Genomic DNA, 13,145 nt, shown 5'->3' on the forward strand with positions numbered 1-13,145 from the left:
CGTAACATTTAAAGTCGCGAGATAGTAATTTCAATACGGCGATGTTGCCGCCTGGCGACACGTGCCAATTTGATTCCCTAGCGAACGCGAGGCTTTACCATAAGTCTTCGCAATCCCAGCAATAACATATCCGTTTACCCTAAACATTGTAAGCAGGGCCCAATGGCGGCCACAAGCAGATTACTTCATCCTCTGGCCTCTGGAGGGTAGTTAGGTAAATATTAACATTGCCAACCCTCTTAATGGCAACCTTTACAAGTAACTTATGGTGATGAGAGTAAGTTATGGTTATATCATTGAAGAGTATTAAGTAGTAAGTTGCAGTGTACATAAACACATAACTCACGCCTGTAATCCCTAATGGGGTGGGTAGAGCCGAAAGTGATTAAAGACAACTTGCAGCCACCGTTGATATGAAGTCCTAAGATGGATATGATGACCCTTGTGGTGACAAAGGATCAGCCTATCGCCCATAACGATTGTACATTATATTAGAAAGAACATCCGTCCTCCGATCCGTCGATCCGTCTATCGGATTTTACTAAATATTCGCGAAGACTAGCAGCTAGGGAACGCAATCTCGATCTTGCGGGATCCCGGCAGACTTTTCGGAATCAATCCCGAAGCATAATACGACGAGATCCCATTCGAGATTGACGGGATTGGGCGAATATCTTTGAGTTATAATTTTGTTTTGATTATGCTGATTTCCAATGAAAACAATACATAATTACTTAGTTAGTAATATGGTACAATGAAGGTTTTTGTTTTCTTTTAAAAAATATTTTGTTTTAATTAACCTCACCATCACAAAGAAGCTTTCATCGTTTTCAGCCATCCTAACTTTACATTTTTATGAACTAGACGTAGTCCCGAAAATTTTTCACGGGATTGATGTTTCTAATCCCGCGGGATCTCGAATTTGCGACCTCGAGTCGGGATTGCATTCTTTACTTTTCTTTTCTATTGCATGCGGTGTTCACCTTTAATTATTTACGCAATTAGTTTTAATTTTAAGTCTTTTAAAATGTAATTTATACATGAATTATTGTAGTAACTGTTGGTGTACCTAATAAAATAAAATAAAAAATAAAAATATACTAGCAGTTGTGTTAGTGCGAATCTGGGTTTAGACCCTACATGATGAACATTAATTTGTTTCCGAGAACACGGCTCCTAAGGCTTGCTGTTAGAGCGCTACGAAATAATTCCTTATCATAGGTTTATTTCTTAGGTTTTTTTTATTATGACCTTAAACCGCCTTGATCTATGAGCGTTACGACGAATAGAAACAAAACAATTTTTCACAACAGTAAAATACAATAGAAACAGCGACAGGAAAACGTTACAATTCACTTTCCATACACGTAAAAAGTCAATATCAGACGCGACAATGCTGAACTACACGTCTCACTAGCGAAAAAAATCGACTGAAAACGTCAGAATCGCGCACAGAGGGTTCCGTACTCTAGCAACACAGGTTAATAAATAGTTACTATGTGCATGAGTATTGTTTTCTCCGTTGTATACGTTATTTTAATCTTGTTTGAGATCATTAGTGTAGTGCGACTGACATTTGGCTGGCTTTCATAAGCTTTTTTTTGTTTTCAATTTTAGAATTTGCATTTGCACTGTTTCGACACTAAGTTTAACGCCTTTATGAATTACCGTTTATCGTTATTGAGAACGAACTAAAATATTTTCTTCTTTATTTTGCTGGGAAATCTGACATATTATTTTATCAACTGACTACCTATTACTGTTGTAAATGACATCCCTAAAGATTGGACGGACGGATGGAGTAGACTATGATACGGTTGCTAAGGAACCCTTGTAAAAATGTCTGCCTTTCCGCACATACGCGCCTAGTTTTCTTTTAATAATAATCTCATGCGTCGAAAGAACGTATTCGATTCCATAATACGTGGTACATAAATGTATTCTGTTCACGTAAGGGGTCTTGCGTGACGAATCTATAGGATGCCCCGGCGCTTTCCCATAGAGGTAGATATTCTCGTCAAAACATCGCCTCATAATTGACTGTGCGTGCAGATATTTTCTCCAGATTAACACGAAGTGTTGAAGGCTAGCGATTATGTAAGGGAATTTTTATAGACAAGAAAGTGTTAACACAGTATGAAACAGTTTGTTTTTTTATGAAACAAATTATGTGTACGGGTTAAGTATTATTTTATCTTACGCGAATTCCTTAAGTGATTTCAATACCGCATACCCAATATTAGGTTATCGGTATTTTTAGTGGTGTGTCGAGATTTTTTTGGGATTGTTTGTTTTTAGCGGTATTTGTTTACTGAGATAAATACTTACCAAGTCGTATATAAATTTGCTGCGTCATTTTCAAAGTTGTCTATTTTAGATTAGATACTTACTTATTCACATTTTATACCTTTTTAACAGTTATAATTACAGAAAACTAGGAAAATACTTGTCTTTGTAAACTAATTCACTGAATTAATATTCTTTAAAAACATAATAAAGAGCTAAAAATAGCTCCAATATTATTGGCAGGTCCAATCTAAATTTAAAATGAATACTTTTCCGCATGAGTGCCTAGGTAGTCGACTAACACCTTGCCGATTTTACGAGTAATTAATAACAATTTATCTAAATTAAGAATCTCTGTATAATCCTTTATCTATAATTAATTTAGGTAATAAAACGGGCACCTGAAACGCAAAAAATTACTTCATCATTTATTACCTACCCTTAAAGTAAGATATTATCAAATAGTTGATAAAAATGAAACAACTCTTTTTAGGTTCCCATAGTCCATTACCAAATTAGTACCAAATAAAAAAATATATTGCGTAAGTTAATTTAGCTCTTTCACGATGTCTTTTTTAAACCAAATGAAATGTTTGAATTTATTTTAACTCAATTGAGTTCTACTGCCTACTCGTACCGCTACACTTTTGTTATATGTATATTTAAAAGTAATTATACTGTTAAAATCATCATAATGACTACAGTTCATTCTATGTTTCACTGCCAAATTGCAATGATAATAAAAATAATAAGTATTATATCTTTTTTTTTTTACTCTAAAAAGAAGAAAGGTTTTTTGTTACTCACATAAACAACCTATATACGTCCCACTACTGTGCACAGGCGTTCCGTCAATCAATAAGAGGACGTGCAGAGCATACTCCGCCACGCTGCTCCACTCATCATCTCCCTAGCATTATTCCGTTTTTCACAGGGTCCGCTTACGTTACGATTTTTACAGAAGCGACTGCCTCTCTAACCTTCCAACCCGCGAATGAAATGCCAGTCCAATACAGGTTAGGTCACATACCTCCCAAAATGCATTTCTCGGGAATGTGGGTTTCCTCACGATGTTTTCCTTCACCGCTGAGCACGTGACAAACATCATTTATTTATGTTGCTCCACTGTGGAACTTACAAACAAAATGGTAATGGATGGATAACAAAACCAACAGTTCACATCTTAAAAGATGGATGTTATTGATAAGGAACCTATTTCTTTATGCTTAGAGTTTATCCATATTGATCTATCTTACTAACAACTTGTGGCTCTACCTACCTCAGTACAGTTTGCGTTAGTAGATTGTTTTTAAATCTAACGCGCTTGTAGCTAGGTATTTGGTACTTTACATCAACTTTTAATTTGTAAAGTCAAACGTTACTTGAAGGCTGTTTGGACTTTACTCAGTTAAGTAGAGTTAACTTACGGATTCAGAGAGTTTTCTCGTTTAGACAAGTCGTGACAAATCCCTCGTCGACAAATAACTTAAACTAATGAATTAACTAGTTTTTCAACGTCGTTTTACACATACATACATAAACTCGCGCTAATTTCTCGCCGGGGTAAGCAGAGAATAGTTACGGGGAATACATTTGCTTCGATCCTGCTTCCTCCACATTCATCAATCGTTTCTTACACGCACGCTGTTCCTGTGTGGATCGTAATATACTCTCTTCTGAAGACATCTACAATTTGGTAAACATCCTTCTAAGTCTTCCTTTGTCCATATCCCTATACCGCTTTCGTAACTTAAAATCTTTTAAAATTTAATAATATCAAAATAATGTTTAAATCTGTTAAGATACTTATAAATCAGGCAGGCACGTAATGCCTAGAAGAATTCTCATCGACACAGTACCTATTTTATAGTGTCTATTCCATCCATTACAACTAGAATAATATTTAAAAAATATACGGATTTCCATATTATGTAACCAACTTTAATATGTAAGTACTTAGTAAAAAAAACCCTTTTGGTAATTTCATTAAATTAAATAGGTACCTACAGTCATGAGCAATATCATGTACCCACTTTAGAACCATATCGCACTATTTATTTGGCATTTAATGAGACTTACGGTTTAATATTTCAAAAAAGTTAATGTGACATGGTTTCTAAGTGTATACATATTAGTACTCGTGACCATACATACCTTTACAGATCGATAATGTACCACTCAAGTCGTATCTAGTAAGCTCTCAAGTCGTAGTTAACAAAACACTCCATCTTACCCAAAGGTCAATAAAAGAAAGGGCACGCACTTCGCAGTAAAACTGTTTTCACACCAAATAAAACGATTTATTCGGGGAAAAAGCTTAATGGCTCTTTTGAACGTCAACAATGTACTGACGAGCCTATTGCTTTTCAAATATTAGAACAAAGAACTCAGGGCAGTCAACAGGTTAGTAACAGTGGATGAAGTCATGAGAATTTCTACACTTTCCCAACAAATATTTTACAATACGATACAAAATTCTTAATTGCACAATCACACAAGGAAAGAACACAGTATGTATACAAGTAGGACAGAAGACAAACATGAGTTATTTTAATACGAAATCGTTTTCGTTGGTTTATTATTACATAATAATAATATCTTTCGTAGCCACGGAGCAACGCATTAATACGACGCCATTTTTAAATAGGGACTCAGCCTTAGCCTATTATGGGAGGGAATAATGTAATTTAATATAAATTGTATTTAGATATGATAAAAAGAGGTTAACCATGCTTACCTTCCGTGACAGAATGTTACTTTTCACTTTTCTTTCTTTTTCTCTTATTTTGTTGTTACGTAGTAATTAACAACTTTTTAGCATTCAACTGCAACTAACCTTACGTTACAAAATTGCCTAACCATGTCGTGTATACACGTTTTAGGTTTCAACCTAAGTTATTACTTACCCAAATCTGTAATATTTTATTTTCTCATGCCATAATGATTGTAACCCTTTGTGTGTACCTTTTAAATAAGTATATAAAATAAAATTATGTTTGTATTTGTATTTAGCAGCCATATAAAAGATCTTGCTTATAACAGAACATAAAAAACCCTTTATTTTAAGCCAATTCTTGGATTTTTTACGTTGAAATTGTTATAAAATAATTGAAGTTTTTTTTTCTTTGACATTAGTAAAGTAATGAGTGATTTTTCAATTCTGCCTCGTAGATTAAAAAACCTACCTACCTACAATTAAATGTGAGCATGGATCAGATGAACATTACCAAATCTCACGTTAATCGAATACCCGAGCTCCAATCGCGTTCAAACGGAAATTGTAGGATTACCTATTAGTACATTAGTGTTTATCATATGGACCATGTCTGATGTATGATAAGCTGCTTAAATGTCTACGAAGCGAATATTCAGCAGTGGGGACACACTTAACAATATGTGAGACGCAATTAATGTAACCTGTCTTAAGTAATCTCTCGTACTCATAATAATCATAATCTTAAAAACGTAAATTTTGGACAAAATACAACAGACATAAAAAGTATTTACACAATTTGACAACATTAATGAATTATATTACTTTAAAAACAACAGAAAAAAATCTAAAAAAGTACACGGGTCAGACATTATTTATTACACTAAGGATATCACTGATTTTGGTGTTGATTATACTGGATTGTGCTTCATAATGGTTTGACTTTAATAAAAAATGCTTAACCATAATTTCATATTTGCTAATCTTTGCGACCTGGGTTATAGAATATGTTTAGAATAAAGTTACATTTTATAAAACAACAAGGATCGAGTAGCCAGCTCTTGGTTTATTTGTAAGTAAGGAATTACTTATATTCTCTTTGGTTTATTTTTATAGAAATAATGGCCCCGATTCCTGCAGACACCTCCTAATTTTACTTCAAGTTATACCTGTCATTTTCTTATCCGCCGAAAAGGAAAGGGACGGCTGATTGATAGCTCTTAATTTTAGGAACTATTAGTAAATGAATGAATAACCCGGGCGAATCAAAAAGGAGTCTCGCTGTCATGCAAACCGTTTGACGTGTGCTGTCAACATAATTCTGGCGGATTTTTGGCCAATGTAAAATTTTTAGACGGTTGTTTTAGAGTTGTGTTTAACATTGACGTGTGTGCCATAAATTTTATGCCTGTCGGTTATATGTCCCTTTCCTTTTCGGCGGATAAGAAAATGACAGATATAACTTAAAAAAAAGATGGTATTTACAAGAATTAGCACCATTGTTTTTACAAAAGTACTTAAAAATGCAGTCGCAGTATTTTTTTTTTGTTTTGGTTTTCCCCGAAGGGTAAGGCAAAGGGAACTATGCCCATACAGCCATGTTTTACGTATTTTTTTTCTTGATGATTAATGAAATGATGAAAGGTGATGATGATGAAACCTAAGCCCTCACCCTCGGAGTAGACTCCTACTCCGAACCCCAAACGAATTAACTCAAAAGTCCGCATAAACTTTCGAGTTATGAAGCGGCTTCCTGACACGAAGCGAAAATAGGCAGATACACTTTGTTCATTGAATACTCCGATATAATAACACTCGCGAATGTCTTCCGACTAACTTAATGCGATTATTAACCACAAAACACCACTTCGTATTAATTATTTAGATTATTCAATGAAGAAAGCAACTGTCCCGTTCCCGTTTCCCGCCAAAAAGTCGCAGTAAACAAAATGTCTAATGTCAGTATGACGTTTCGTTCCGCGCGCTAGCCGCTTGGAGCACGTTCATGTCATCGAGCGCTAACAATATGGCAATACACGTCAAGGGAAATAGACGAGTAATGCATAAGATTACTAAATCTTTTAAGGGGCAATGTATACGTTTTTACAATAAGATTCCCATTGACATTCAGAATTTGCCTTTCAACTGTTTTAAGACAGTAGTTAAACAAAAACTTTACAAAAAAGGTTATTATAAAGTTAGTGATTATTTAGAAGATATGAATGCATGGGATTAACTGTCTGAGAACTGATATTAGGCAGCTAAATTACTCAATTGTATACCAATATTTTATGTTTTATGTTTATTTTTTTAAAGAACGTCTAGGGCCCTGTGCCGAGGTTTTTCTTGCAGCTTCTTTTCCCCGGCTATACAGGTTGTGAGAAGCTGCAGTAGTTTTAGGCGGATGAGACGTTCGTTATGTAAAATTGACGATTCAAAGTGTAACTATGTTACCTACTGAATAAAGATATTTTTGAATTTGAATTTGAATGCCACTGGATCCGGTGACCTGACGAAAAAATCACGCTTAAAAAAGTATGAAACAAGAAAATAGGTACGCTGAAATTTTTCCGAACTGTGATGTTTAGAAGATAGCCGTGGTCATATGCCAATTTGTCATAAGAGACGGATTATTATTCATTCAAAAGAATTTCAGATAAACATACTTACATATTTTCTTGTTTCATACTTTTTAGAGCGCAATTTTCCGTAGTCGAGTTTTAGTTTTTACACTTATATTTTTTTAAAGTAGGTAGTTTAGTAATTAGAATAAATGAAAAAGAAGAAAGAGCAAAATCGTATAGCCGTTATGTGATGGCCGTAAAATGTTAACATACGTAGGCTTATAAAATATCTGTTCTACCAATATGGAATACGGATTATATATCCAGTTTACGACACACACTGCAAGCCGCAAGACGTTGGAGTTATGACGTCATTTCGCACGGAGCGAAGACAGTGATCATCGTAAACTGGGGTAGAAATGTGTGGTTTGTGCGTGACGTTATATTACATTAAAATGTAGTCAACGTTATCTTCCTTTCATCTGACTTGTAAGGACAATTACCGACGTCTTGCATCCTAGTAGTGACAGACTTTTATTATTGGATCACTGTCAAGGCCAACGTAACGACTAATGTAAGTACCTAAATACCTAGGAATGTAGATACAGTTTATTTTTTGACGTGACTTATTGCTGATTTGCCGCAGATGGCATTAATTACTTGGGCGGACAAATGGGGAGAGCTAAAGTCTCTCACCCGGTACAACGTTTAAGAAAACAGGCCTGAGGGTGCCCAGTTGGGCGCGAACCTCGGCTCAGGGCGTCGTCTGAGAGGAAAAATATTTGAAAGAATTAATCGACTTTAACGGGTCGATAGCGATAAGCGATAGCGATTGAGGGAAATCATCGACCACGCCGGCGGGGTCGGTGTCGGGTGTGTCATGAGTCATATCCGCACTATCATATTCGACATTTAATGAGACTTACGATTTAATTTGTCAAAAAGTTAATGTGACATGTCACTAAGAAAATGACATATTTGAAATCATGATTTCAAAGTGTTATACATATTAGTACTCATGACCGTACATACTTAATGGGATCAGCGGCTTTATAATCCCGTAAAAAAATCAATAGTAATTAAGGTGTAAGTAAGTAGTCGTTACGTGACCCATGTCAGGGGCCTTTGGCAGCTCAATGGTAACCCTGACACCAGGGTTGATGACGTTGGTACTCCACCTAACAACCCACACGATAGAAGAAGAAGAAGCATAAGTGATGATATTAAAAGAGTGTTATGTTAAAAAGTATGCTTTTAGTGACCAATACAACTTCATAATATTTACTGACACGTGAAATTTCTACTAGTCACTCAATGACTACCATAACTTAATTTATCATAGTTTCGAAGGTCACAAACAAAGGGAACGATAAAAAAAATAAGTTTTCCATACATCATCAAATCAAATCAAATATACTTTACTGCACACAAAATATAAAACAAGTTTACACAACATCTTCATAAGCATCATCTTCGTAGCATTATCTTGTTTTTCACAGGGTCCGCTTACCTAACCTGAAGATTTGACAGATCCGGTTTTTTACAGAAGCGACTGCCTGTCTGACTTTCCAACCCGCGAAGGGGAACCAGCCCAATACAGCTTAGGTCACATACCTCCGAAAATGCATTTCTCGGGAATGTGGGTTTCCTCACGATGTTTTCCTTCACCGCTGAGCACGTGATAATCATTTATAATCCAAACATGAATTTGAAAACATTCCACAATCATTGGTTTATACCTGTGCTGGATTCGAACCTGCGACCTCAAAGTGAGAGGCAAGTGTTCTACCAACTGGTCTACCACGGTTTCAAAATTTATACATAGAAAACACATTTAATTCTGGTTCAACAAGGTGCAAAAACAAAAGAAAGCTAAGCCTGGAATGCAGCCTAATTAAAGGCAACAGTTCAACAACGATCGTAAATATTCAAATATATATGTTGGGCATTTAACTTTGCGAGTTGCATGCGAACAGTTGAATTAGTACGACTGTAGCCTACAACGAACTACTGATTTACCGGCGGACCTAACTGTGAATTTACACTCAACTTCTAATTGTTACTGCCGCACTGATTTGTAACGTAACTAGTTATGTTCTTCTATCGTATGCTTTAGCTTTGTTTTCATCGAGGTTATTATGGTAACGACCTGCAGGATCTAGTGATTAGTGCGTTGGACTTACGATCCGAAGCTCCTGATTTCTACCCCTGGTGGAGACATGACAAGCAAAATGTGACTTTGTGAGACTGTCCCCAGATATTGTTAATATTATATCATCACTAAAATAAGGGCCACGCTCCTGTCAGTGTAGCATTTTGCATGCTACTTTTTAGGGAAAAATAGGGCAGTGGTTTCCCTCTTGCCTTCCGCTCCGCAGTACTCTGATGATGGCGCCTAAAGTAGTCACTTTCAAAGCCGTACTAGGATTCCTGTCCTCTGTCTCTGAATAGTACTGACAGTTACTGCTACCCTCTGTCAAGTTCCAGTTTATAATCCCTGTGACTTGCCCCTTTCGTTTTGCATTGACGTACCGATTGTTAATGTTATGGCAGACTGAAATCACCTGATCGACGAAAAATATTATGTTTGTTGGTCCTGGCTGTATGTATAGAATAAAGAAATACTGATATGCGGAAAATGATTCGCACCAATTTGTATCAGACGCCGAGCTCACCTTCTCTGGGTCTTAGTTTAGTCTTCAATGGCCGTAAGCCACTATTTTTTTTAACCTGACTTATTGTAGATTTGCCGCAGATGGCATTAACTACTTGGTCGGACAAAAGCCGTAAGCTGCTAAGGCATGAAACAGTCTCGCTTGTACTTACGCGTTAGACACGGTAAGAATGAGATGTTGTATAAAGTATCCTGGGTGAGCTGTAGGTTAGCAGAACCATGGTAATGCGGTTCTTTTGCAGTCAGTTAGTGGTTGTGCCAAGCATACTGCATCCTGCTAGGCTGTGACTGGTGGTTCAAATATAAATCTTAGGTAGGTCTTTTTCATGTTTCTCGTGTAATTCTTCTTCTCTCGTGTGGGTTATGAGATCAATAACCTTCTTCATCAACCTAGTGTCAGCTACTATTGAGTCGCCAAAGGCCCCTGGCCTCATTGTAACAACCACTTACATGTAAGTAGTACCTGGGTACTAAAAAAGTGTTTTTGTCCGCAGTATCAGGGATGGCGGAGGTGTGGGTAGAACTGCGTGCGCCACGGTTCGTGGTGCACAAGCACAGTGCGGTGCTGCGCTGTGAACACAACGTCGACCCGGAGGCACTGTATAAGGTACAACTATTTACATACATCACTCACTCTCGTAATGCTTAGTGAATTCATCACGCGTGTAACTTTGTCAACCAGTAAATTCGAGATACTCTATCCAAATTAACGTTTTGGCTGGTTAAGATTTATTCTTAATTCAAATCATATTAAAATTTTAAAATATTTTTGGCTTCCATAATGAAGTGACTGCCCTTCAACCTCATCCCATCTACAAATGTAGTGAATTATAGAAAATCAAACGAACTTACCTGTAAGTGACGTTCGATGACTATTAAACGATGTGATTCGCCCGAGAGATTACACTTATATCACTTGTAGTAGCACGCATATGTGCTGCCATCGTACACAGGTTTAGAGTATAAATTATTTCTACCCACAAAAAATGGATATATTCTATGCTCGCCACACTGACAGTACCTCATACACGTTCGCCCAGTCGGCTAGGCCATAAGTATGTAAGCTATTTCGTATAAGAGGGTAAATTTTTGAACATGGTTCTAAGAGGGGCTGGGAGGGTGTGTAATCTCTCGGGCGAATCACATCGTTTAATAGTCATCGAACGTCACTTACAGGTAAGTTCGTTTGATTTTCTATTAAACTTCAGTGATTCGCCCTTCGAGATTACACTTATATCACTTGTAGATGTTTAGAGTAATACGAAATAGCTTTAAAATACACACCAAATAATAATAACAAAGTACATCAGGTTAAATCATTGTATTTTCAGAATAATAATGATACTTATCAACTTATAATATCCCAAATTAAACTGAAATTCTTTTTCTATAAGTACGTAATTGTTACTTGACAAAAAACTCGAAATAAAATCATGAATCAAGGCTAGCTTGCAAGAGAGAGCGGGCGAATTGATCACGCGAGTCCGTCTGTACTTCTCTGTTATAGAATCTCGCAAATGTCAGAGAGTTGCCGGTCCAGCCAGCGGTCTTTTTGATAAGATCTATGCTCACTCCTAACCTGCTGGCAGCCGAAGTAGACGCGTGTCTGGTGCTGTGAGCCCTATAGGTTTCCGTATCAACTCCACTCTCTGCCAGAGTAGCCTTGATCCATCGACTCAATGTCTGTGAACATACCTTTTTGAAAGGCTTTCTAAAAGAGATCAGAAGAAATTCACAGTTTGGTGGACGTCTAGATGCAGACATGGACAAATAACTATCTAAAGTCCTTGCAGGACAAATAGAAGGTTTTTCCTCGAAGTACGGGAGAATTAATAAAGGTTGCGAGCGATTTATCGCAGAAGTTTTTATTTGATCCGTTATGTTAATAACAATTTTTTCATTAGATTTAACAATATTAATCAGTCTTATCAATGATAATGTTTGCACACGATGGGCTGTTATTAAGGCCAAGAGAGTTGTTAGTTTTTTAGACAATAACTCGAAAGACAGATTTTCGTTAGGGTATAATTTACTTAAATAATCTAGAACCCTGGATGGGTCCCATGTACTGTTATATCTTGGAAGTGGAGTACGTAGTTTATAAATTCCTAACATAAATCGTTTAATTTGAGGGTTGTTTATAACCTCGGAATCAAGAATCAGCGAAAGAGCAGCCTTTGAGGTATTAATTGTCCCATACTTGTATCCGCGATTATAAATGTACATAAGAAATTCTAAAACTATAGTCGTAGAAACATCAAACAAATGATAGTTATTTTCTGTACAAAACTTAAACCATTGTCCAAGAGCAGTATTATACTGTTTAAGTGTATTGTTTGATAAAGATGCCATAATGACATTCACGGCGTCTGCAGGGGCGCCCTGCCTCAAGAATGCGTCCCTGATAATACACCGGCAACCAGGGTAAGGTTCTGATGCAGTTTGTGTTCGGTACTGTAAGGGGATGATAACAAACTAATATTAGGAGAGAATTCAATTAATTCAGATGTCAGCAGTTTTTTGAAAAGGGGATACCAAGGTTGTGTAGGCCATAGAGGCACAACAACAATACCTTGCGCTTTATCAAATATTATTTTTTGTAACATTTTGAGAATGAGACAAAATGGAGGAAATGCATAAAAAAAATATGACGACCAAGAGACTGTAAAAGCGTCAACCCTAAACGCGTCAGGGTCACGTTGCCAAGAAATGAATCTGTCACATTTTTTGTTTATTCGACTGGCAAACAAGTCGATATCGGGACAACCCAGTCTGCGACAAATTACACGGTAAGCTTCATCAGATAACTCCCATTCAATATCCGCATGCACCCGACGCGATTCTGTATCGGCGATAGTGTTATCAGCCGAACTAATGTAAGATGCGAATATAAATATGCCTCTGTTTT

The 13,145-nt window shown here is 36.6% G+C and overlaps 1 protein-coding gene across 2 annotated transcripts in view; it reads left to right on the forward strand.

The window, feature by feature from the left end:
- Nucleotides 1–13,145, forward strand: part of LOC126368072 (uncharacterized) — a 158,850-nt gene that overhangs the window by 130,334 nt on the left and 15,371 nt on the right. For both annotated transcript variants that reach the window (XM_050011954.1, XM_050011953.1), the window contains exon 3: nt 10,732–10,844. In XM_050011954.1, the coding sequence (XP_049867911.1) occupies nt 10,732–10,844 (113 nt within the window). The remainder of the gene's footprint in view (nt 1–10,731; nt 10,845–13,145) is intronic.

This window comes from Pectinophora gossypiella, chromosome 7 (genome assembly GCF_024362695.1).
Source record: "Pectinophora gossypiella chromosome 7, ilPecGoss1.1, whole genome shotgun sequence".
NCBI classification, from domain to species: Eukaryota; Metazoa; Arthropoda; class Insecta; order Lepidoptera; family Gelechiidae; genus Pectinophora; species Pectinophora gossypiella.